Source organism: Anastrepha obliqua, chromosome 1 (assembly GCF_027943255.1).
Source record: "Anastrepha obliqua isolate idAnaObli1 chromosome 1, idAnaObli1_1.0, whole genome shotgun sequence".
Taxonomy (NCBI): Eukaryota; Metazoa; Arthropoda; class Insecta; order Diptera; family Tephritidae; genus Anastrepha; species Anastrepha obliqua.
The window spans coordinates 73,074,052-73,101,379 of NC_072892.1; the positions used below are offsets into that span (position 1 = coordinate 73,074,052).

The 27,328-nt window shown below is 37.0% G+C and overlaps 1 protein-coding gene across 1 annotated transcript in view; it reads left to right on the plus strand.

The window, feature by feature from the left end:
• LOC129235353 (dystrophin-like) overlaps positions 1-27,328 on the plus strand; it is a 247,757-nt gene that overhangs the window by 197,746 nt on the left and 22,683 nt on the right. Inside the window, exon 4 of the mRNA XM_054869161.1 lies at positions 8,975-9,125. Within this exon, the coding sequence (XP_054725136.1) occupies positions 8,975-9,125 (151 nt within the window). The remainder of the gene's footprint in view (positions 1-8,974; positions 9,126-27,328) is intronic.

Below are 27,328 nucleotides of genomic sequence, written 5' to 3' on the forward strand. Positions count from 1 at the left end.
AACGTCAACCAGCGAATGCCCTCTCACATGCAAACTGTCGGTGACAGTAGTTTTAATTCCTGAAGCAAATTACCTAAAAATTTAAGAAATATTCTTCGAAGTTATTTACACCCTATCTAGAAAGTTTTACTACAAATTTAGTAAAAAAAATTTTAAATTAAACTCATATTTTCAGTTGTATACCAGAATTTTAATAATGTTGTGAAACTAAGTACCCGAATGTTAGAGTTTTGGTGATACTCCCTTGTGTTGAACCATAGTTTGTCCTTTTCTCCTTCCATTGTTAAGTCCACCCTACATACGTCAATGACAAACCATTATTTTCTGTTGAACATTTACTTCCGCCCTCCTCTCCAGCTATGTTTTATGCTTAAAGCTCGTCAACTCGTCACAGCGCGTCTTAGCTCATTTCCTGTTGTTTGTCCATCAGCTGCGTCCATGGGAGCACACTCCATCATTCAAATGCCAGTGACAAATGACACTGGCGCAGTGAGTATGGTGAAGCTCTGTTTACCGTTGTTTGCATTGAATCAATAAAAAACTTCTGGACAAACTAGGACTTATTGTATATCCCTTCCGCTATGCAGTTAATATTGTTGTTGCTATTTTAGCCGTATAAGCCACTCGATTCAATTCGTTTCGGTTCGTGCCACCAATTTTTGTCTACACTCGAAATCGATTCACTAAACTTACTGGTAGCTCACTTTGAGCAATTGGTATGAGGATGTGTATCTTTTCGGGTTACTGTTAGATAAGCCATCATTTCCGTCTTCTGTTTGTAGTTTAATTGTTTCTCTTTTGTTTACTTTTCACCAGCTTGGTATTTTTCTGTTTGTATTTGTGTTTATGTTTGTGTTTGCCTTTTGCCACCGATTTTATGTATTTACAAATTTCCTTGTTTGTTATTTTCCCAGCGTCCATTCTCTTTACGCCGCCACCTGCTCTTTAATGCTGAATTATAGTCCCTTTGCAGTTGCCAGTTGGCAGCTGGAGATTATTCGCTCTTCTCATTTTTCTTTTAGTTTTGGTTTGTTTTATCTTTGCTTTATCGCGTGCGCGCGGTTAGTATTTCTATATTAATTCCTTACCTTAACCACCACTTGACACCGCACTTTTGTTGTACTTTTTCTGACTTTTGTTCAACTTATCTGCCGCCTCGCTTGCAGATTTTGTTTGATTTTCTTATTTGCTGATTTTTTGGTTCTGGTTTTTTTTGTATTTTCGACTGAATTTCTTATGATTACGATCATTTATATAAAACAATTTCAAAGGAAAACCATTTTCCTAGAAAGGTTAGCAGAATAATTGTTTGCTATAATACGAGGGTGAGGTAATAAGTCCCTGGAAATTCAAATGAGGAACAAAGGGCTTTTCTTTTAACACTCTCTTAACTCGATAGACTTCATCGAACGTTTTCCCGATTATCCGATGCCTTCGAATTAATAAGCGTTCTCGAAGTCCTCAAAATTGCCTTTTGTTTCATCGGTGACCTCTTCATTTGACGCTAATATTTTACCACCGTTGAGATAGTTCTTCATAAGAAAGTCCCTAAATCTGGAGAATATGCTAGACGAGCAAATAAATCGTAATCCAATTTAATCACGTTTGCCTTTACGACTTCGAACTTGTGCGCTGCTGTGTAGGGAACTGATGGAGTAACCTTTTTTCTAACAAAATACAGTAATTTCTTCTCTAGAGGAGTCAAGTCGCTCCAGATTTGATCTTTCTTTTCTTTTTCTATTAATGAATGAGGATGAAACATCGTGTATGAAACACGGATCCCGTGACCTTGATGACCGGCAGACATCTTTGGCATCAATTCACCACGATATGTCCACTTCGTCGACTGTTTATTTATCTCGTATTGTACTGAATCCATTTTGCTCCCATGGTGACGGAATGGCGGCGACATTTATGTATTAAAATTGCATTGCTCTAATAATTTTTTTACGTTGTCAAACTAAACGAACTTACGAATACCTTTTTTTATCCCCATATTTATGCAAAGCTGATCTATGTTATAGCCCCTTCAAGATCGAGTTCTTGGTTCAAATGCCTTTGATCGACGCCCAATACGTTACAATTAAGTGATCGAAGCGATAAAAGAAAGTGCAGCCGAGAACCCAAATGGGTCGAATCGTCAGCCGCCCAACATTTTGGCGTCAGTGAAACAACTTTGCGACGTTTTTTGGAAGAATGATTCGCATTTGTTTCCGCATATAGTACGGAGATGCTCAAAAAGGTGACGGAGAATGCAACGCAAAGAGCACATTGTGCTCTGATCAATATGGGTGCGCTGTTCTAATATCTAGAGAAATATTGATCTACCCTCATATTTTTTTAATTCGTGATCAAGCAGATGCTATAGTTTTTTTTAGATCGGCGCTGCATTAAAGAAAAAGTAGATAAACGGACACAGTTTAGTGATATATCGCCAGAAACTTTTCTCAGAATCTATTTCTTGACCAATAAAGAAGGATAAATGAAGGCTAAACTAAAGCAAATGCTAAAATTTAATTCAAGGTTTTTTAGTTTGGCTAAGGTTGGGTTAGTTTAGCTTGGCTGATCAACAATGATTTTTCACAGATCTGAGCTCGTAGGTATGTCGTATTTGCCTGCCTTGCTTAGAGGAGGCGGATGGCAGTGAGCATTTTCTCTGGGAGTGTGCCGCATTTGCTGGAGCAAGGCTACGAATTTTAGGTTCCGATGTCATTAGAACAAGTAAAATTCGTTCTCTCAAACAGGAGGATAATTTGAGATTTATGAAAACATCTGGAAAATTTTCACAGGTCTAACTAATTCTAATCCTCTATTTAGCCTATATTTTTCCTTCTGTTACTTCTCTCCTTTCTTCCTGGACTACATATCTACCCTTTCCTAGCCCTTTCCTTTTAGCCTGAGTGTTTTAGGAGTTAATAAATCTCTCGGTGTGTCCTGGCTTGACTTTTCAAATTTCAATTTCATTTCAACACAGTACAAAAAATTCTACCTCTATCAAAATAAGAAAGTTTCGCCAACGTGTTTTGGATAAAAGTGTTAAAGATAAATATTTACCATATGCCGTTTCTAAAGTTTAAGGCTGATTTTCGTTAGAGAAAGACACGGCGCACAAAATCACACGATTTTTATATCTGAGTTTAAGTGGACTACGTCTTTGTCTTCTTTGCCTTTTCTCACTACCTGGTTCATATATTCGTGTCATTTGGAGTACGTAAGCTCGTGAAACACTAAAATGAAGTAAAAGTTTTTTCTAACAGCGGTCGCTCTGAATTTATTTCTGCCATGAAAAGGCTTCTCATATAAAATATCTGCCATTCGAAGTCGGCTTCAAACTCGTCCAAACACACAAAAAAGGGTGTAAGCCCAACAGGATTAATAAATAGGACCAAATAACCCTACAATCGTCAATAATGAGGACTTAAATGTCCCCTAGTGGCCTGAATAAAGAGAGCATCCAAAATGACAGACCGGTCCTGATATTTATTTATTCATTTAATAAGCGGAAAATGCAGTATTTCTTACGGATTATAAAAAAGAAATGAATGCTAAATAATGAATGGGTATAAAAGAACAAGGTTTGGTATAAGAAACATAAAAACACTTGCTTTTATTTAAATCTAACTTATTTCTTTTACACCAAGCAACGACGTTATGTGAATCAGATTGAAGATTTATTGAGTCTACTGTTAATTCGATCACCGAGTATATCTTTAAATCATCAGATTATTTATTAAGACAACTAGAAATGTATTTAACAGAAATTATAAAAAGTAAGGATCCAAGAATACTTTCCTGGGGTACACAAGAGGATAAATAAAATGTTGACGCACCATCAAGGAGGGATATGATTTAAACAATTTTAAAAGAGCGAAATGAAATCCTAAATTTGGAAACAAAATCCGTGTGATTAACTTTATCAAATGCTTTTGAGAAGTCTGTGTGCACAGTGTCAACGTTAACTTTTTATGAAAAGATGAAATCCAATATTGGGAAAAACTGCAATATTTGAAACAGTGGGTCTACCTTTCATGAAATCGTGTTGATCTACAGAGATAAAACGATAAACTGCAAAATATCTTTCACTATACGTTCAAATAATTTTGAAACCTTGGATAATTTGGCCACATTTCAAGTCAAATCCGAATCTACTTGAAAATTTATCTAGAGAAAAATATACTTAAGATTCATTATAGTAGACAACGGAAGGAACACTTGAGCACGATTTAGTGGATTTGACATAACGCCACAAGAAACTAGGATTTACCAGGTGTATACCTATGAAATGAGAATTTTTCTTTCGATTTCAAACGTTTATTAACAAAAAATGGTTACAAATTTAATCTTCAAAATAATAGGCATCGCTAGCAACACATTTTTCACATCTCTCAGGCAATTTGTGGATGCCGCGCCAAAAAAATTGGCCGTCTTTGACCGCAAACCAATCATCAAGCCATTTTTTTTTTGTGAGAATAGAAGCACTGCTCGGAAAGTGCGTGGACCATCGATGTAAACAAATGATAATCGGAAGACGCCAAGTCTGGCGAGTAAGCCGCATGCACCAGCGGTTCCCAATCGTACGTCTCCACCATTTCCCGGGTCGCTCTTGTTCGATGTGGCGGTGCATTGTCATTAAGAAAAATTACTTTGTGACGCCAATCGGCATATTCTGGGCGTTTTCGGTGTATAGCGCTGTTCAAATCGGCCAATTGTCGTTGGTAGCGCGCACAGTCAACTGTTTCACCTGGTTTTAATAGCTCGTACCAAATCATACCACGCTGATCTCAGAAAACAGACAGCATTGCCTTGCGGCCGAAGCGATTTGGTTTGGCCCTTGTTTTTGACTTGTGGCCGGGCGGACCATACGATCGTATACGCTTGGGATTCGAGAAATACACCTATATTTCATCACCCGTAACGATTCGATGCAAAAAATACTTCCTTTGGACCGGGAGAAACGTTTTTCTTCAATTGATAACAGAACATCAACGATGTCGGCAAATCGTAGTTTGAAGGCACGAAATTCGACATTTTTAAGAGCGACAAAAATGCATTGTTGTATGAAACGTAACAAACAATGAACTGAATATTGTTGACAGACGACAGACGAAAAAAACAAGACATTTGCGAAGGTTTAAAAATACTCCTAGCGACATGTACTATATGGACTAATAGCTGAAAGTCTAACTTCGTAGGTATATACATACCTGGTAATTATATGCCCGATTGGAATTTAAAAAAAGATTTAAGTTCTATAGAAAAATGCAAATATTTATATTTTTGAGAGATGGAGTGTGAAAACTAAAACTTTTTATTATTACGAGCGTCGTTTCCATGCCTTCTGGGGTTTGATCTATTGTCACCCAATAATACGATTTATTTAAAAAATGCTACATTAATTGCAAATATTTAAGTATTTAAGGCTGCAAAAAAAGAGAAAAAAATACGTGAAATACGCTTGAAAACTTGTTTCAGTTGTTTAAAATTTTATGGTAAATGTATCCACTTTCTTTCAAATACACTCACACGTACACATGCATAGATGAAAGCATTAAATCGCATGACATTCAGCGGCAAAACACTGATGTGAAGCAAAAAAAGAAACACACACATACACGTACGCAAAATGAAATGGCTAACGCGACTAGCGCAGTGTTAATTGTATTGTTGTCTTTTTATTGTTCCGCCAAGTTGATTGTTGTCATTATAATCGCCAACATCAGCAGCTTTAATTACAGCACAAACAAGGTATAATACCATCAACAATGGCAGCAACAACAAAATAATACACCATAAAACACATATCCAGGAAAAGCGGCTTAAAATGATGGCAGGATGAGATTCATAAGAAAAATTCGATGGAAAACAGAAGAATATCATGAATGTTAAACAAAGCTATGACAAACTTACATATTTTCCCATTGAAATGTATGTATGTATGTGTGACGTACACAATACCAATGCAAGCACCCAACACAATGATTTTGTTTTTTTTTGAGAATGAGGTATAAAGAGCCACAGCATTTCTCACATTGCTCATTATGTGCTGATAAGAAGAGGCAACGTTAAGACAAGTTCAAACGCCTTCGAATATTTTACAGAAATGTCAACCTTCTAAGAGCTAAATAAGGTGTTTTGTTGAAAATGCCAGACGAAGAGATCCACATTTGACTCAATGACATTTACCAATTTCTTGCTTTAATCTTAATTCTTTGCTCGCATTTCAAAATATGCTTTGATACAAATGTATTTCTCTCAAAATTTATTTAAAGCAAGTTTCTCCTCACGAAAATGTAATTATGTTGCCAAAAAAATGTAGCAAAAGCTTTCGCGGCACAATCGATGTCCGCAGAAAAGTTGTAAGTGACTTTAACGAGATGAGATATGGGAACGTGATTGAGATTCAGAATCTTATTATGTTTTGAGGAATTTCGTAAGCCACTTTTTCACACAAGTAACAAAATTTATCACCTATCACAATAACTCTCTATTTTCATCCGAACTATACTACTGACGTCGGCGGTAGCCAATTTGCTTTAGAATTTAAAGTGATCAAGACCGTTTAAATTTGAGTCAGAACTTTGAGCGCAAAACGTTCTATAGTAGCTCAGCGGAGGTTTTAGTCTGCCTGCCGTGGGGCACTATTTATATCCAATTTCATTCTTGACTCGATTGGATTCTTGGTTTTTGTTAGTAAAGTTCGCGACTTTAGTTCACTTATCGGTTATGGACTAAACTTTCGTTAACAATGATTGTACGTATTACAAGCTTTATTAAGGTAGTAGTCTGGTAACTTACACGTTTTTTGAGGCCATGTTTGGGACTTTTTTGGAAGGGAAAATCAAATTCAATCGGTTTGATTTTGTGATATGTTATTAAAGGTATCAGAAGGTGTACAAAAAAAAAATTTTTTTTTTAATGTTTTGATACTATTTTTGTATACTGCAGCAAGCGGCAAAAAAAGAGCTACAGTGGCTGGCCGGCGTGATTTCGTCCCAGAAAAAACAAATTGCTTATTAATCAGTGTGCTTGTCGTTCTGGCGGGTAGTAAGATCAAATGATTTTGACAAAAAATAACAAAATGGCGGACTTCGTAAGAAAATTGCGTTTTTTTAAAGTGAAAATCGGACTAAAAAATGGAAAGTTAGGGACGAAATAAATGAAATCTACTACCCGCCAGAACTATTGATGTGTAGAAAAACATATCTAAATTTCAGCTCAATCCGTTAAAGTTTTAGCGGCTTAGCGCGCGCAAGTACGTTCCGCTTTCATGTATGTGCTATAATTTCGTCAATATTTCGAATTTCGGTCTAAAATTTGTACAATATATTACCAATATATCGCACTTTCAAAATATGTAAAAAACCGAAATTCGAAATTTTTTAAAATAAGTTACCAGACTACTACCTTAAATAGTACAAAAACTTATCTTGCAGAATAGGTTTTAGTGCTATTTTTTTAATACAATTTTATAGAAAAAAATTGATTCTGTTAGCCATTGTGTAGTTTTGCAGTACTACAGATAACAAATTATTTAAAAAGTTCTAAAAATATTCCAGTGCAAAAAAATATCAAAGAGAGAAAGTACTTAATTGGTTCAATAAATCTTACAAAAAAGTGCAAAACTACTTATTCTGTTAATTGCTAAGATTTAGTGCAAAATATACAAATTTATTAAAAAAAAATCCGAAAGTATTCTAGTAACAAAAGTTGAAAATGAAGTTTTAGGTTTAAATACGTTCAATAATTTTTAGTACAAACCCTCTCATTTTGTCAACCGTTATCAAAAACAATTGGTAATAAAAAGAATATTTTAAAAATGAATCACAAAAAGATTTTTTTAGTTCTGAAACAAAGCCTTTCCACTGTACATTTGTGACAATTGAGTTACAACAATTTGCACAAATTAACACTACAAACACACACAAAGTAATATCTCAGAGAAGATGCAAAGAGGAAGAGAGGGAGGGCCGCCGTAGCCGTATGGGTTGGTGTGTGACTACCATTCGGAAGAGCGCAGGTTCGATAGCCCAGTCACGAAACACCTATTAACATAAAAAGGGGTTTTCTGGTGGCGATCGCTCCTCGGCAGACAATGGCAACCCTCCGAGTGTATTTCTGCTTTGAATAAAGCTCTTCATAAAACATGCGGGTCAGAGGCCCCATACAACTGTAGGTCCATCTAATTGTGGAAGCCTCTGTTTTTATTATTTTTCTTTTATTATTTTATTGCACTAAACTCGATGAGCCAAATACAACATATAGTTTTTAGGGAAAAGTTATTACTTTTTAACATTTAATATAAAAGTTATGTAAATATATTTCAGTACTTGTCAATTAGATTGTAATACTAATTACGTGATTTCGATAACTTTAATTTTAAATTTACATCTATCCAAATTCCGCAAAATTTAATGCAGTTATAAAAAATGTAATAAAATTACTATAATTTTATTATTATAGAAAAGCTTTCAACAAAGCATAATTAAATTTTGAAATTAATAAATTTGTTATATTATTCATTTTTTATGATATATATATATAATATATATATATGTATACTCCTGCCAAAAATTTTTCATATACTTAATATAACAATCAGCAATATACAATTTAACGACCAAAATCTGCTAGAAAATTTAAATGGCACACCAATGGCAAACTGCCCAATTTGTTTGTGCTTTTTATCCTGCTTAGTAAATTTGACACGCGTTTTATTGAAGCAAATTAAATTTCATCGCAAGGCTACAATTTGCATATCTTTATATATTTTTGCAAACCAAAAAAGTAAGTACCAAATGTTTCGTCAAGCTCTTCACTCCGTCAACTACACTCTAGGCACTCCCGCAAATAAATCGCATCATTTTACCCAAATTATATTATTATTGGCATTTTTTTATTGCTGGCACTAACAAGCGCCTCTGCTTATTGCAATTACTTCGCTCTCATCTTTCCCCTTCCTATTTTTCTCTCACAGGAATCGCTTGGAGTCGAATTCAGAGCATTGGAATGCATTGTTGTTATCGCTACGCGAGCTCACTGAATGGGTTATACGCAAAGATACAGAGCAATCATCGCTGAGCGTTGGTCCGCTGATGGGCGACGCCGCTAGTCTGCAAAAACAATTGGTAAGTAAGTGATGCTGACAAATGCATGCAAGCAAATAGTGGTAATGGTGCATGAAATGGGGGCTGAAGGGTCATCCTGTTATCCGAAAAAGGATGCTGCGATGATATTTTCAAATATCCTTCCAATTACATATAAAAGAAGGTTACCTCTGAAAGCTCAGCTATTTTTTTAGGGACTAAGCATGGAAGAGAAAAAAGCAATGGAAAGTAAAAAGTACCGTTCATCGCTGGTTACTTGTTTCAATTAGTTCCACCAAACTCGAAAATGTCACTTAAGCTGTTGTACTCGTAATAAAAGCTTTTCCAAAATTTGAGCTTTGATTCTTTTTTTTTTTGGAATTTTCGGAGTAAGTTTGAAGTATATATAATAGGGGTCGGTCATACATTTGGACTCGATTGGAGCACTCTAAATGGGTCAATGCGGGATTTTTCGTTCGACCCAAATTGGGGGACATCAGAATTCGTTTTAGAGGTATGGTTCCTTTGGCAAAGTTTCTTATTTTGATACCTAGAATGCGACTTTCACAGAGTAATGAGCGATTTTTAAATCGACCTGCCCTAATATATAAATTTCTAACTGACAGTGATTTGGAACTTAAGTTTTGCGAGCGTCTAATGCAAAACATATCAACTAAGGGGAATGCGTTTTTGTAATAACCGTTGGCCCTCTGCAGAAAAGGGTAAACCAACGAGTGCATTTATGCCTCTGAAAAAACCATCTGTGGCATCCGGCTTCAAACTTGAAATTACTCCATTTGTAAGAAAACGTCAAGACAGCCTCTTCAAATTAGAAGCCAAACACCTCAAACGGAACGTTTTAATCTACTACAAGTATGTTTATTATTGTTGTTGTTGTAGCAGTATCTTCGCTCTGTCAGTGTAGTGTAATCACCGACCGTCTTCGTCTAGCTTATCTAATGGTAGGCCCAGGAAACTAGCTGTTTCGACGGGTTGGGTCCAGAGGGAGAGAGGTGTTAGATGAGTGTGTTTGATGGGCATGTGAAAAGGTGGTTAGTGTCGTGCGGGGTGCCTTCACATGCCGGACATATGTTTAGTATGTCGGGGTGGATTCTGGATAAGTAGGAGTTTAACCTGCTACAGTATCCAGAACGTAATATGCCCCAGTAAACTAGCCCTGTCTAGTGTACCGTATCCCCCGTATGCTTATTATTATTGTTGTTTGCTTAAGCGCCGATTATGAGGCGCCAAGTGACACAGTCAATGATCTGATTGCATTGTCTGTGTATATCAATGATTTAATCCAGATTTCTGTCAACCATGCTTGTTTTATTATAGATCGATTTAGAAAAGTTTGCAGTTTAGATGCTATTTCCTGTGATATTGGTCAGGACTCGCAGCCGTCCAATAAAACAGATTTAACATTTGAGTTATAAGTGCGGATTTTAGTTTTTTGGTAAGGTTTGGAGTACCATACGATTTTAAGCATTGCAAAGATTGCATTTGCTTCTTTTTAATCTTGCTAATACATCGGCTAGGTCCTTACTATTCGTTCCTAAATATTCTGTTAATCGATTGACGAAATTAGTTGAATGTGTTGTAATTGTAGTCAACTAGAAGTCATCTACTACTAGAACATTGCCAACTTTTCGCCTAACCATCGTGTTTCTATAATTCGGTTTGCGATAGATTTTCGATTTTTCGATTTTTATGAACTCGCATAAAAATACGAGTAAAAAAACGTTACCTTTAGAAGCATTGTTCTGGCGTTAAACGACTCATGATAACACAAATATCAACATAGTTTACCGTTTTCAGCTGCCAAACCATAGTTATCAATATCGATAGTTCTCACGCAGCTTAAAAATCACCCGATATAAACAAGTATTTGTCCAAGGGAGGCGGTAGGTTATAATATTTTTAGTGTATCGGAGAGGGGCGAATGATCTTCCAAAGTAAACAAAGCTGGAAATCTCTATTTAGTAGTGGAGCACCTAAGCGGGTTAATTTGGACTCCATATAGTAAGAATCAGCCTAACTTTGACCACTTTCCCCGGTAATTATTTGGAAAATGCCTTCGCTGTGCTAAGATATGGGCATTTATGCAATCAAGTTGGGATATTATCGTTTCTCAACTTATGTCTCCAAATTGGCACCGTTCGAATATTTCGCTTAATCCTTTATTTTTGCTCCACACTCAAAAACATAATTAGTTGTAACGGCGCTGTTAGCTCATTCTGCAGAGTTATATTATTCTAGCTGGCATTATCTTATTAGATCTAGTCGAAAACTTCTTCGTATATTGCCAAGTTCAATGTTTGCTAAATGTGAATGTTGTTATAAGAAATATAGGGAAAGTATTTGATCCAATATAAATCTAGATCATTCTGGTGACGAGGAACACACTGTGAGTAGGTATTGAACATTTCCTTTCAGTACTTCAACTTTAAATATCGTTGCAAAAATCTTGATAGTTATTTCTGAAAACAATGCATTTTAAAGTCTAATATGTACACTACTCGATTATCTAATTACGTCCTTCTAGCTTAATTAATTTAGAATACAAATTTGAATACGTCCCCATATAAGCCAAAAAATGTATTGCAACGCACCTCTCTAAACACAAGATGGCACCCTATCGGAACATTTATAATTTCTACAAATGGCGTCGTTCGTTAATCGTATTTGACACTTGCGAAGTTGACAGCTGTAATATAAAGACAAACAAGAAATTGAGAGCGTTAAGGTCAAATAAAGATTTGCATCACTCAAAGTCATTTTTATTTAATTAAAAAGCTTTTCAAAAATAAAATTGGATGATTCTTTTAGCGCAACACATAAAAAAAACCTATATGATTCTGAAACCGGAGGTCAAATACGGTAATTCTTCAATATAAGATTTACCGACAATAGGGAGTTTTACTATTATTGTGCCCTATTTTCACGAATATATTGATTTTCCGTGTGCGTAGAATTTTTTTGGTTTTTGTTGCGCAATGCATTAGGACCATTAGTAAATAAAGAGGCTTTCAAAAATGACGCCTAGATATCAGTAGTAAATAATTCCCACACCGTACTTTCGTTCTTATCAACTTTAACATTTGTCAAGTAGGCAGTTACACAATTTTACATGGTAGAACAACGTGTTCAAATTGCTGCTACTTACTATGAAAATAGTCAAAAACGGTAGGAACAAGATATTGCAAAATTCGTGATTTTTTTGTGGAAATAAGCATTATGACGCTCTTTATTTACTAATGGTCGTAACAAATGAAAAAAGAGTTTGAATAAATTGGTTCTGTCGAGGATAGAAAAGTGACTGACTGGCAGACCCAAAACTGGCCGTTCGATTCAGAAAATTGCTGCTGTAGGGCAAAGTATTTTTTTTGTTTTTTTTGTTTTTGTATTTATTTTTATTGTAACTAGTTAACAAAAATAAGCTAACGAACAATTTTCTTCGGTTTTTGTATGATACAATTAATATGATGGTACTTTACACAAAACTTGCAAAGAAGTTGTTTACTGCACGAGGTGGTGCGGCTTTTTGCGTTTCCGCCGTTCAAATCATTTATGTTGGTCGGTGAGGGCTGAGGCTTCGCTGTTGAGATGATGAGATAGCCTATTTATATGAGATAGGGCATTTTTTTTAATTTCGACGGCAACTGGTTCTATGCCGAGATCGCTGATGCGTACATACCTGGGCGCGTTAAAGTGCATCGCAAAATTTTATTCTGGAACCTTTGGATTTGAAGTATGTTGCTGGAGCTTGAGCAACCCCATAGTTGTATCCCATACGTCGAAATTGGTTTTAGTATTTGCTTGTAGAGAAGTTCTTTATTGTACATGGATAATGCGGATTTTTACCCATAAGCCAATACATGTTTTTGAATTTGATATCGAGTTCTTCTCTTTTCTTCTTTATGTGAGAACTCCATCTCAGTTTGGTGTCAAGAGTCATACCTAGGTATTTAGCCGTGTTATGATACGGGACTTGCACTCCATTTATAGGTATATAGTGGAAGATATCTTATTTTATTGTACGTGATATCAATATGGACGGATTTGATTTCATTTAGTTTTATACACCAAGTAACTGTCCACTCATAGATTCTGTTTAAATGTTTTTGACGATTTGCAGTTGACTCAATTTGTGTATTTCCAACGGACAAGATAGCGGTGTCGTCTGCAAACGTTGCTATGACACAGTTCTGATTGATAGATAAAGGATGGGCCCCAGAACGTTACCCTGTGGAACACCAGCTTTAATTTCTTTCAGGTCAGAATACGTGTCGTCATATTTAATTCGAAAGAAACGATCGGATAGATAGGATTTTAAAATGTTATAATATTGAATTGGTAATAGCTCTTTTATTTTGTTGAACAGGCCATCGTGACATACCTTATCGAAAGCCTTGGATACATCTAGGAAGACAGCCGTGCACACTTTTTTCTTTTCGAAGGCATTTTCTATAACTTGAGTTAGCCTGTGAACTTGATCGATTGTCGAATGTTTTGGGCGAAAGTCAAATTGATGCGCTGATATCAGATTCCTCTGCTCAATAATATTGTTAAGGCGTTTGGCAAGTAGTTTTTCTAATAGCTTTGACAAAATGGGTAGGAGGGATATAGGCCGATATGATGAGACGTCGTGTGTAGGGCAAAGTATTGATGAACAACCTGCAACTTCTACATCTCGCCATTTTCAACAATTAGGCATCCATGAACCGACTGTTTGTCGGATTTTACCCGTAGACGTACTTATGGTGGATAATTAAATGATGCCATTTTTCGCATATAAAAGCTAAGAGCTGTAGTTTTAATATAAATAGTGCAACCTGAAAGAATCCAAAGCTTTGCATATTTTGTTTAAAACAACATGTAGGGGCGTCTACATATTAAAAGACTGTTTACTTTATCGGTTTTTTTTTCATCTTTTAACATGAAAACATTAATCTTTAAGTGGGACTGGCGTCGGGATACTTCTAAAAGCTTTTCTCATATTTTCTTTACCACTATTTATATAAAAATGTACGAGTATATCTAAGTAAAATGTTTGCCTTAGTTTTGGAAGGCTGCATCTTCCCACTGGCTGTTCTTCACTATTTCGGCAAGGCATCTAATATATGTGGACTATAATATGTAAATAAGCAGGTATTCCACAAAAAATAATATTGCGTGGTAGCACTTTCTGTGCCTTCGCAAGTAATTGCGTGGAAATATCTGAAATATAATTTACGGCTGTTTTCTTTCTGTAGGAACGGAACGAAACGCATGACGTTTCCTGCCAACGACACTACCCAACCGTGCAGGTCGCACACCAAGCCGTTACTGCACACAGTGCTTATTTCAGCCACTTACACACGGGCACACAGCCACACATTCAAATATACACCTAAAACGCGCGCCAACCTTTTCAACATACCCATCATCACTGGAGTGTTCCCCTATTATGTAGCTTGATGCACCTGACTGACTGCTTCACACATTGTACTTCATACTGCCACTAATGCTAAGCTTTTTCACGGCCCCCTCCGTCCACATATTTTCATTGTTCCATTGCTTACCACCTTTTCATTTTACTCCAACAAGTAAGCTCTACCCGCCTTAAATACGTTGAGGTCGCTCATAAGTTGAGATTTAATGGCGTATGAAGTGGGTTCATTTTTGAGGTTAGGACAATTTTGAGATTTTGACAGCGTGCCAAGTGGCATGTGAGCGGAAGAATGGAAGAAGAGGGTTGGGTGAAGTAAGATTGCTGCTATTTCGACTAGAAGAGGCAGATGGTCGACTAAGGAAATATTTTTAAACCACAGTTGTGAGTTTGTGTAGGTGTGTATGGCAAATGAAAGGATTGTCAAGTATACTATGAAGGATATGTATGGTTGAATTTTGTCATAGCTGAGATCATTAAGGTGTTCCTATAGCTCGTATATCCTTATTTTAGTCCACTGTTTTTTTCATTGTCTCGTTCCTCACTCCATGTTTATATTAATATTTTTCCTTTGTTTGGCATAAATTGTAGCCTTTAATTGAAAGAGTTGACAAGTATGAAGAAATTAAGATCCGTTGTGGGATTTGCCCAGAGTTACTATCTCCTGACATTATTTCCCTATAACCTGGATTCCCTTGTTTTGGCCTATATTTTTTTCATTACATCGTCATTTGCTTTGTGAGCTTCAAATCCATTATATTTAGCATTCCCTTATCCTATGCTTCTTTCACTGCAGCTCTCACAATAGGTTTAGTGCTCATCATGAGTACCCCTCCTAGGAAATTTTACTACATACTTATGTATTTCATACGCTAAGCACGTTATCGTTGTATGTGTACATGAGCGCGTCCGTGTCACTAACTAAGATGTGACCTCCTTTCAGGTGATAACTTTCGCACTTTACTCTCAAACATTTTCTAGATGGTTAGACATCTAGTGGAAGACCTAGTGTCATCTTCGGTTTTCTTTTAATTGCTTGAAATGACCTTTTGATGTGTTGCTGAACACTCAAATATTTATGTGCTTTAAAAATTTAATTATGTCTTGATATTAATCAAAGAATTTTTATAATCTGTCTAAATATTTCAAACTAAAATTTTGGTATTGAAAAATAAATAAAATAAACAAAAAATTTCGCTCGTATGATAATATATTGAACAGCCGATCAAGAACTGGATTTGACCGCTTGCGTCCATGGCATCACTAGAAGTATTTAGGACGCATGTGCTTAATTTTTTCTCACCAGTAAATATGGAATTCTTTATTGTAAAATCCACTATTCATTTCTTATTTCATTAGAGTGGCATATTGCGACCGCCGTAGCCGAATAGGATGGTGCGCGACTACCACTCTGAAGTATGCAGGTGCGAAACTACGGGCACGATAAACCAACTGATAAAAAACGGGTTTTCTAATAGCGACCATCCTTTGGCAGGCAATGGCAAACCCAGGAGTGGATTTCTGCCATATTGCACTAACCGGTCTACTATAAATAAATTCGCGGCTTACACAAAGCCAACCTAAAGTAATTTCCTGCCAAAAAACCCTATGTTTTTTGCGTCCAAAGGGAGGGTATCTATCTAATTTAACATTTTAAATAAAATCGCCCGAAAATATTTGTATGCGTCCAAGCGTAATTTACATTTCTTAAATAAAAGGCTTGCAATAAAGTCAAGGAAGTTTATTATTTTCAAACCAGCGGTTCCCTTCAAAATTTGAAATGATTTTAGGTCATGCGTCATTTTCGACAAAAGATGTAGATGAAGGTAAAATAATATATACTTTTATTCAAGAACCTATTTAGCAACAATAATAAAAAGGTCACTTCATATCTCCAATTTTCGTCAGGTTTAAACAAATATCAAGTATAGAGCTAACAACTCACGCATCCCTCTACTATTGTTTCAGCTCTTCCACTCTCCTCTCCGTAAGCTCTTGCCTCAATCTCTACCTAAGCTAATCAGTAATAGAAAGGGACTAGGATTTGAGTAATCCGACGACGATTAATAAAGGGTTAAGCAGAATTAGGTGCTTATTGCACTTAAGACCAAAAACGAAAAACAGGAAGTATTTACAGAGAAAATTGGGAGAAAATGGTATATTACATGGTTCTCTGCTCTTCAAACCTCCCTAGATTCTTTATGAATAGGAAAAGATTGTCTAGGGAAGGATGCTGCAATTGATCGATTCGCCGTCCTTGCTCTTTATTTTCAACCCATGAACAGGTACTGAGTTGACGATGTCATTTATGGCAGCCATATTTTGGTCCAATGGATTGCGCTCTGTTGTCAAGATAACCAGCAACTGCATCTCATTCCTTCTAAGCTTGATAAGAAATTTCGCTTACCTCCAGATATGTTCCTTCAGCAGCCACATAGTTGGCTTGTAGGCGTTGGGACTATGCCAACGATGCCTGCGTATTATCTACATGAAGCCTCGGATCCACTTGACTGAAAAGTTGGATGGAGAATTGACTCTGATCATGTAGGATTAGCCGCAGATCAAGACTTACCTAAATTCATGAGCCAATTCCTAACTCGAACACCAAAGCGTCTGTCCTGGTGGATACACAGGTTCAAGCTTGTCCCTTTTATAAGCAAATTTTGCATGGTCATATATTGCAGGATAATTTCTGAAGAAGATAACTGAAGAAAGATGTATCTGGTCATCGCTATAGACTCTGATCCGATTTATGCGCCATCCCTTACTGCGTGTTGCGAAATCTTGAAGCCGTGGCAAACCCGTGAAAAGCCGTTGGCAAAATAACCAGCACAGAGGGCATCTATACAAAAAAGTGACTTTTTCAGTCTTAGACTCTTTTAAGAGGAGCGAGTTTGTCTTCAGGTTTTAGTGTTAAAGAATTTCGCAAGGTCTTTTGGGCACGATTTGCTTTGCCAAATTATAAAAGGTGTCATGAATGAATAGTATGCATATACTCTAGGCCGGTTCGATTTGTGGGGAGGCAAAAGAATCGCCCATTGCTCTGTGAAAATCATATTCTAGGGTTCAAAATAAGAAACTTTGCCGAAGGAACCATACCTCTAAAACGAATTCTGATGTCCCCCAATTTGGGTCGAACTTTTTAGTTTCTTTTCTCATGTAAAGGCCAAAAATGGTGATATTTTGAAATGATTGTATGGAGAACCCCCCAGGGGAGTTCCAGAGGGTGTGTATATCGCATATCTTTCATCAAATCTTTGACCTGATATTTAACTAAACGTTCTTAAGAGTTAAAAATTGTATAAATGAATTCTTCGCCACTCTAGCAAATTTGTAAGTAGTACCATAATGTTTTTTTTATTTTTAGTTGTTTTCCAAAAACTTTCATTAATTCTTTGTTTCGCTGAATATGCTTTAACACCACTTATTAAAAGAAGATCTGCAACCAAAAGCATTAGTCAGGTTTACGGTGGCGATAAACTGCGTTTAGCAACTAAAGCATAAAAATCGTAAAAATGAAAATGAGTCAAAAAACGAGAAAAAAAAAGATTTGGTCAGAAAGGAAAGAGGAAAAGGGATATACAATACATTAAAGAAATTTTGATTTAATATATTTATGTGGTAAACAATGGCAGTATTGCTAAGTCTTCTTCCATGCCCACCATTTACTTATTTTTTTCCGCTAAAATAAATAAAAACAATCTGAATGGAGGGACGCTCCTTGAGCAGGCAGCTGAAGTGACAAATTTGGTGGTTGTCTAACAAGGCTGAGAAAATACATACAAGCCACGAATGGATGTTTGAAAAAGCAAACTCTTAACAATAGAAAAACATGAAAAGTGCCGCGAATTACCGTAAACATCATAGGGCAAGTAATGCGCCTAAAAACTGGTACTGCAACCCAGCCCAATGGCTTTTCAAAAACTGATGACCGAAAAATAGCTCACGGCTATGATCCCGCCTCACAGGATTATTATTTTGACTGGCTGTGTGCTACCAACAAACCAAAACTTTACAACTATTGCCTGCAAGCGCTTAAAACAGCGATTCAATTGGCTGCGGGGACTGCCCTTTTTTTGACGCTTGCTGCCCCACTTCACTGTCCATGTGGCCAGCATTTCATATCACTTTACAGTCCGCAAAGCGTCGTATATAAATATGTCCAGCAGTTCCAAAAAGTTTCGGCCATATACTAGCAATACTCTGGTGTAGTAGTGTGGGTTGGCGTGGGACTTAGCTAAGTTTTATATCACCACTGTGCAGGGAACTGGGCGAACAAGCAACTGAAGTGTCTAACTGCACTGACTTTTAGTTTCATTTGTGTTGCTTTCCGTACTCGAACGCTTGCTATTTTGAATAGCTGTTGCTTTTGTGTTGTTTCTTTTCTTTTATTGTTCATTTGTTTTCGTTTATGGTTAATAGTTATGTATACAATCACGCCAAACCCTTAAGTGATTTTCTTTGCGGTGTGCAAAAACTTTCCCTTACTCATGTTAGGCCACTTAGTGAGCGTTTGGGATAGTGTTAAGCGCTCAACCGTTACACATGCATTCGCACACAGTCAACCACATGTGTGCATGTATGTATGTGTGTATGTTACAACGTGGACAAGGGTCATTAAGCAATTACGGACGAAAATACAATGTAATGGAGTTGAATGCATTAGTACACAGATTCAAGTGCTTTCAAGTGTTTTTGTGAGTTTTTGGGACATAAAACCTGTTGGTAGAGAAATTTTCGAGAAAATTGCAGATTGAAAAAGTCTACGAAATGGAAAAGTGTAATTTGAGCTGTTTAAACAATAGTAAATGTCAGTTCGCCATTTTCTTTCGTTAATTCTTTCTTCTTCTTAATTGGTGCGATAACCGCTTACGCCATTTTGGCCGAGTTCAACAAAGCGCGCCAGTCGTTTCTTTCTGGTGCTAACCGGCGCCAATTGGACACACCAAGTGAAGTCAAGTCCTTCTCCACCTGATCTTTCCAACGCAGAGGAGGCCTTCCTCTTCCTCTACTACCACCAGCTGGTACCGCATCGAATACTTTTAGAGCCGGAGCGTTTGTATCCATTCGGACGACATGACCCAGCCAACGTAGCCGCTGGATCTTTATTCGCTGCGCTATGTATATAGTATGTCGTCGTAAAGCTGATACAGCTCATCGTTCCATCGCCTGCGATATTCGCCGTTGCCAACGTGCAAAGGTCCAAAAATCTTACGCGGAATCTTTCTCTCAAACACTCCAAGCGTCGCTTCATTGGATGTTATCATCGTCGACGCATCTGCGCCATACGTTAGAACGGGCATGATGAGAGGCTTGTAGAGTGTTAGTTTTGTTCGTCGAGAGAGGACTTTACTACTCAATTGCCTACTTAGTCCAAAGTAGCACTTGTTGGCAAGAGAGATTCTACGTTGGATTTCAAGGCTGTCATTATTATCGGTCTTAATGCTGGTTCCTTAATATACGAAGTCTTTTACAACCTCGAAATCATAACTGTCAGCAGTGACCTGGTGCCGATACGCGAGTGCGCCGACTGTTTGTTTGATGACAGGAGGTACTTCGTTTTGTCCTCGTTCACCACCAGACCCATTCGCTTTGCCTCTTTATCCAGTTTGGAAAAGGCAGATCTAACAGCGCGGTTGTTGAGGCCGATGATGTCGATATCATCGGCATACGCCTACAATTGTACGCTCTTATAAAATTGTGCCTGAGCGATTAAGTTCTGCGGCTCGTACGATCCTCTCCAACATCAGGTTAAAGAAGTCGCACGACAGCGAGTCACCCTGTTTGAAACCTCGTTTGGTATCAAACGGCTCGGAGAGGTCCTTCCCAATTCTGATGGCGCTGCTGGTATTGTGCAACGTCATCTTTCATAGCCGTATTAGTTTTACGCGGGTACCAAGTTCAGACATCGCGGCATATAGGTAACTTCTTTTTGTACTGTGGAATGCAGCTTTGAAGTCGACGAAAAGATGGTGTGTGTTGATTCCCCTTTCATGGGTTTTTTCCAAGATTTGGTTAACTCTTTACTCTTTCCTTAATTCTTACTGAGAGTAATCGAACTAAAGAATTTCTGTAATTCGATCTACAGAAGTTTACAAAAAAATTTCATAGACTGCTAAAATTCTCGCTTTTAAATATACTTGTTATGGTTTGAATTTTAATCCAAATAATTAGCCCTAAAAATAGTGTGCTGAGGTGGTGCAAAATTATTTTGAACCTTTTAATAAAGTACTAAACTCTTTCTACCAAATTTGGATAAGGTGGCGTAAAATTTATCACCCTACCGGAATATCGGGAGCTTAAGAAAGTGGTAAGCATCTCCCGACGAATGTCGTTGATTGTCTGTCAGTACACTGTCCGATCCAGTAACTGTTGGTCGTTTTGTTCTGGATCTTGTCCGTGTAATTGAGGAAGTGCCTCTTGACATGCCTGGGAGGTGGCTAAGGTTCAAGGAGGTGTCTGCATGGATGAGACCTGCGGTAACACCCTAACAGAAAACAGACGCAGCATTTAAGGCCGACTTATTGCCTTAAATGTCAGTAGCAACATTTCTTTGTCTTTACCCCAAGTGCTGCCGGCAAGCGATTTGAAGACCATGTAGCGATTTTGGAATTTAGTGGCAACAGCGGTTGCATGCGCAGAGAAGGAGAGCAAACTGTCGAAGGTAACGCCTTAGATTTTGGGGTTATTAACAGTTGGAATTGATGTGTCGTCGACTTCTACCTTAAGTTGCAGTTTGACCTCGATCGTCCAGGTGGTGAAGAGGATCCCCGTGGATTTAGTGGGGGAAAGTTATAAGTTCCTCGCAGTGAAGAAGCGATAAAGACAGGTGAGGTAGTTGTTTACCTTGAAGCACAGACCATCAATGTCATTGCCCGACGCCATTATCGTGCAGTCGTCGGCGTAGGAGACCAGGGAGACTCCTTCTGGTGGCGGGGGGAGTTTCGAGATATAGAAGTTAAAAAGCAAGGGTGAAAGGACACTGCAGAACTCCTTGCTTTATTTTCCTCTGTTTTTATATTTGGTTTCCAAGCAACAACGACGAATGACGACCACTCAGGTAGTTCGCGGTCCACCTCTTCAGCCATGGCGGGAGTGTCGACAGTAAAATATGTAGTAGCGTGGAGTGGCTGACTGTGTCAAAAGGCTGTTTAAGTCCAACGCTACTAGGACATTTCTCTCGCAGGGGCGGTTTTGGTTGAGCCCGCGGTTTTGGTTGAGCCCGCGGTTTACCTGGGTGTTAATTAATGACGGTGAGTACCGTGGTGTTGCTATGCACTCTTCGGAAGCCATGCTGATGTGAGGCTGGGGTCAGATGTTGTAAAGAGTGGGAGTAGAAGGGCTTCAAGAGTCTTTACTATTGTATCAGCGAATATCTTTTTGAAAGCACTTGGATTCAAAACTGATTTCCCGGCCGGTTTTTTTTACACTCAATTCAATTACGAGGTCATGAAAACACGAGTTGAAATGTAGTATGGGCTTATTGGGGATCTCCGCTCTTTCCCCATTCCAAGTGACATCTTTGAAATCAAGAGGCTTTTTTCTGCTCGTCAACTAAGATTAGTAACTTTTCTCAGCACCATACATTCTGGATCTTAGATATCTTCAATAACACTGTGGTACAAAAAAAAAAGTTGCAAAAAAACTTTGGATCGGACATGGTGAGGGTTGTAGCTTATGAAAAACTGAAAATAATGGTATAGTTGAAATTTCCAATACACCCCCAAAATCTCATTTTATGGCCATAAAACCGTTTTTCAGTAGGTTGATATGAACAATCACTCCTAACTTCGCCAATTTCCATCCGATTTCGAATTTGCTTTTTTAGTTCGAAAGAACAAAAACAAGCCTTTTTGACAGTGTGTTAACATTTTTTCTGAAATGACAACTGACGAGACTGTAGACGGAAGTATTTGGAATTTTTTTATTTTTTCTCTATTTTTTCGACTTTGACATAATTTTTACGATATTATCCGATATTGAGGATTTTTTTTAGTACTCTACTGTTATAGTAAATTTAATTTTGCGTCAAATGAGCTATATTTGACTGTAATTGAATTAAAATTAGTAGAGTTGTGCGAGTTTTAAGATTTTTTGTTTTTTTTTTTACTAATTTGCAATGTTGGTATAGCTTACGCTAAATGGGAATAAGGACGTGTTTTGATGCGTTATTATAGATACGTAATATTTATTGGAGTATATATGAATACATAAGAGTACACTGTACTGCATACAACAGAACTGGTTAGAACTTACGAAAATATCTGACATATTATAGCACATTTTTTTCAATAGAAATATGGAAAAGCTCCCAAGTGTGCCAAAGTTCACACTGTACATTGATTAACAAAAGAAGTTTGTTATTATAATTTAACCTTATTAAAACGTCAAAGTTTTATTGTTTGTTTCATTGAAATTCAAAAGATATAAATCAAAACGTTGCCAGAAAAGTCAAATTTCTCAATATTCTCCGATGATATGGCATCATCAGCCTTATCATAAACCAGATGATTGTTATTTTTGTAAAACGGACGTAAACGGTCATCATTATAAAACTCGAAAGCACATAAAGTATGCTGATGTTGCAACTGTTAAGAACCCCGTAGTCTTGGACGATATGATTGACTCAACTGCAGGTCATGAACTGAAGGAAGTTCAACTCATTGCTGATGATGATCAAACTGATAACAATAAACCTGATGATGAAGAGTACTTTCCGTCTGGTTCTAAGTTTTCAGAACGAGACATTGTATCAAATTCAGATTTTCAGGATCTTTCTCCTGATTTACATACTTCTATCGGGAAGACAATCTGAAACGCTCGCTTCTCGATTTAAACAATGGAATTTAGTTGATGACGACTTCAGATGAATGATGATGATCGAATTTCTTACAGAGAAGTATTCAAAACTGATGAAGAAATGACAAATGTACCGTACCATACTAAACTCCAAAGGGCCGTTTCCAATGCATTTTTAAGTTTGGAACCAGTGCCGTTGTGTACTGCACCGTACCATACCGTACAGTGCTGCACTGCGCAATACTCCAATAAATATTATGCGTTTATAATGGCACTTGTTATTATTTTCATGCTTCGAAACGCATACCAAATCTCGTAGTAAAAAAAGAAAAAATCTTAAAACCCACACAACTCTATTAATTTTAATTCAATTACAGTCAAATATAGCTCATTTGACGCAAAATTAAATTTACTATAACAGTAGTGTACTAAAAAAAACCCTCAATATCGGATAATATCGTAAAAATTATGTCAAAGTCGAAAAAATGGAGAAAAAATAAAAAAATTCCAAATACTTCCGTCTACAGTCTCGTCAGTTGTCATTTCAGAAAAAATGTTAACACACTGTCAAAAAGGCTTGTTTTTGTTCTTTCGAACTAAAAAAGCAAATTCGAAATCGGATGGAAATTGGCGAAGTTAGGAGTGATTGTTCATATCAACCTACTGAAAAACGGTTTTATGGCCATAAAATGAGATTTTGGGGGTGTATTGGAAATTTCAACTATACCATTATTTTCAGTTTTTCATAAGCTACAACCCTCACCATATCCGATCCAAAGTTTTTTTGCAACTTTTTTTTTTGTACCACAGTGTAATTTCTCAGTGGCTATATATAAATCAATTTGAATAACCTTTTTCTCATGTAAGACTTTTCTCAAACTATCACTCAGGATCATCATTTTCTGAACGCCTGCATTGCAAGGCCTTTTGAGAGATCTGTTCAAGTTATTTTCTTTACCTCCGTTGCCCGCAGTTGATTACACTGGCCAACAAAATTGAAAATTTTGTCTGATGATTATCACTTAATGTTCACTAATTTAACGTCGGTGATCCTAAATATACCCCCAATTAATTTCTGACAGCTCTTGTTTACGAGATATAGATTTTGTTAATAATTCATTGTTTTTTATTCCTCGTTTGCTGAAAAATTATAAAAAAAATTGGTTTTATTATAATATTATAATTTGACATGGCATCGTCAAGACGAATTTGTGTAAATGATTCGAATTAATTTTGTTTCATTTGCGGAGATATGTTTAGAGAATACCGATTAAATGTGACACGGTTCGTAATTGAGGCTTACAGAAGTTATTTTGGTCACCCCATGGAGATGAAAATTAAACCTTGGATTCCTCAAAAGGCATGCAATATATGCGTTGAGTTTCTACGTTTGGGGACAAATAAGAAAAGGAATAGATTTAGGTGCGAAACTGCTATGTTCTGGAAGAAACCCGTGAACACCCACGACGATTGTTATTTATGTTTGGTTAACATGACTGCCATTAATCGGGCAGTGAGAATATCGGCATATAGACGCGTTTTAAGCCTTAAGTATCAGTTGAACCTCAAGCTGGTCCATCACAGCAGGAGCCTATGCATTCAAATGCGAATACTGACTGTAGCGATAATGACTTTGAATGTGACCTGGGGAACGCCAATATCATTCAACCAATATTATTTAAACGAGCTTATCAGAGATTTGGGTCTATCAAGGTCTGCTTCTGAACTTTTGGCTTCTAGTCTAAAAGAAAGAAACTTAGTAACAAAGGAAACTAAAATTTCTTATTACCGCACAACAGAACAAAATATTCTGAAATATTTTGCTGAAGAACATGATTTTGTATTTTGTAAAGATATACCTGGTTTAATGGGATTACAAAATTACGTTTTTAATGAGTGGCATTTATTCATTGTGCGTTCTCTTGCACAATGGGAATAAATTTGGGTCGTTGCCTATTGCACATTCTACTAAAAAAAGAAGAATATACAACTGTTACCCTGGTTTTAGATAAAATTAAATTTGTTATGTGGAACACAACTAGCGCATAAGTGTCGATTAAGAAATGGTAAACTTCCTTCTAGGCCAGCAAAGTGCCTACACAATGTATCCCTGTTTTCTTTGCTTGTGGGACAGTAGAGCTAAAACACAACTTTGTATTAAAAAAGATTGGCCTACTCGGGAAGCGCTAGTTCCCAATCAACAGAGCGTGATAAACCCTCTTCTAGTATCAAGGGATCGTATAATTTTACCCCCGCTACACATAAAACTAGGGCTTGTAAAACAATTTGTAAAAAGTTATGTTATAAGCAAGGAACATTCAACAGATAGTACTCGTAACAGCAAAGCAAAAAAAAACAAGAACGGTTAATTTGCTTTTGTGACTGGTCCCTAACATGTCAAAATTTATAAACAAAGATTTGCGGCTTGGAATAACTTAAACAAAATATAAAACTTTAGAGATCAAAGAAATATACTGTGGGCAAAAAGTAAGGTGAATTTGGTTGTAAAATGAAAAATCTTTATTTATTCTTGTAAATCAATTTCATCCCCTCAAAATAATCCCCTCTCGATGAAATACACTTATGCCAACGATTTTTCCAATCCCCGAAACATGCCAAATAGTCCATTTCCGGTATAGCCGTCAGCACCTTCTTCGATTCAGCTTTTATCTCATCAATCGACTCGAAACGCGTTCCCCGGAGTGGTCTCTTGAGTTTTTGGAATAACCAGAAGTCTCACGAAGCCTAATCAGGCGAATACGGTGGTTGCGGAACGATATGCGTGGAATTTTTGGCGAAATGGTCACGAAGAACGAGTGCAGTGTGAGACGGTGTATTATCGTGATGCAAAAACCAAGAGTTGTTGGCCCATAATTCTGGTCTTTTTAAACGAATTGTTTCACGTAAACGACGCATAATGCTCAAATAATATTACTTATTAACAGTTTGGCCAAGTGGAAGGAATTCATAGTGCACCACACCACGAAAATCGAAAAAAAAAACTGTCATCATGACCCTTGACGTGCTCTTTTCGGTCTGGCCTCGCCTTTAGCACGATACGAGTATTCGCTTGATTGGTCGGTTGTTTCAGGGTCGTTAGCATAAATCCAAGTCTCATCTCTCGTAATGATGCATTTGAGCTTGTCCTGATAGTCTGAAAGCATTGTTTCACACACATCAACGCGACGACTTTTTTCCAAGAAATTGAGAGTTTTCGGTACCAAACGAGATTTGACTTTTCGTAGGCCCAAATGGTCTTTCAAAATGGTTTTCACAGATCCTTCTGATATTCCGATAATATCAGTAAGGTCTTTAACAGTCAACCGACTATTTTTGAGTACTAACTCCTTCACTTTATTGACGTGTTGGTCATCTGTTGACGTCGATGGTCGACCGGAGCGCTCCAAGTCATCAACACGTTCTCGACCCTCTTTGAAGTTTTTGTACCACTTATAAACATTTTTCTGCGACATGGTCGAATCACCAAATGCTTTCTGCAACATGCTAAACGTTTCCGCAGCCGAAATTTCATTCCGCAAACTAAATTTGATGGCACTTCTCTGCTCAATCAAATCAGACATTGTAAAAATCGAAAAATTCACTCTTGGTTGTTTGGTAAACACAAGCGTAAATATATTACTGATAATGACATTCACATGAAAGTTGGCCCAGATGTTATTAACAGTACTGCCAACTCATGAAAAAAAAAACTAGAGCGAAATTTTAATCCTGCGAAGTTTGACAAATGAATTCACCTTACTTTTTGCCCACAGTAGTATGTGTAAAACTGTAACGTATTTCGTTGAGTTATGTTTCGTATGTATTTTAACACTTTTTTTCCTGCACGATATTAATAATGGCTCTAAATGCTTGTTGCATCGTATGCGCCCAGAAGGAAGTTGCATGATATTGCGTTATCTCATTAATCATAATTTTTGATGATTTTTTTTATTAAAAATTCTCTTATTTACTTGATTTGAAAACGTGCAATTTGAATGTACTCGACCAAAAATTA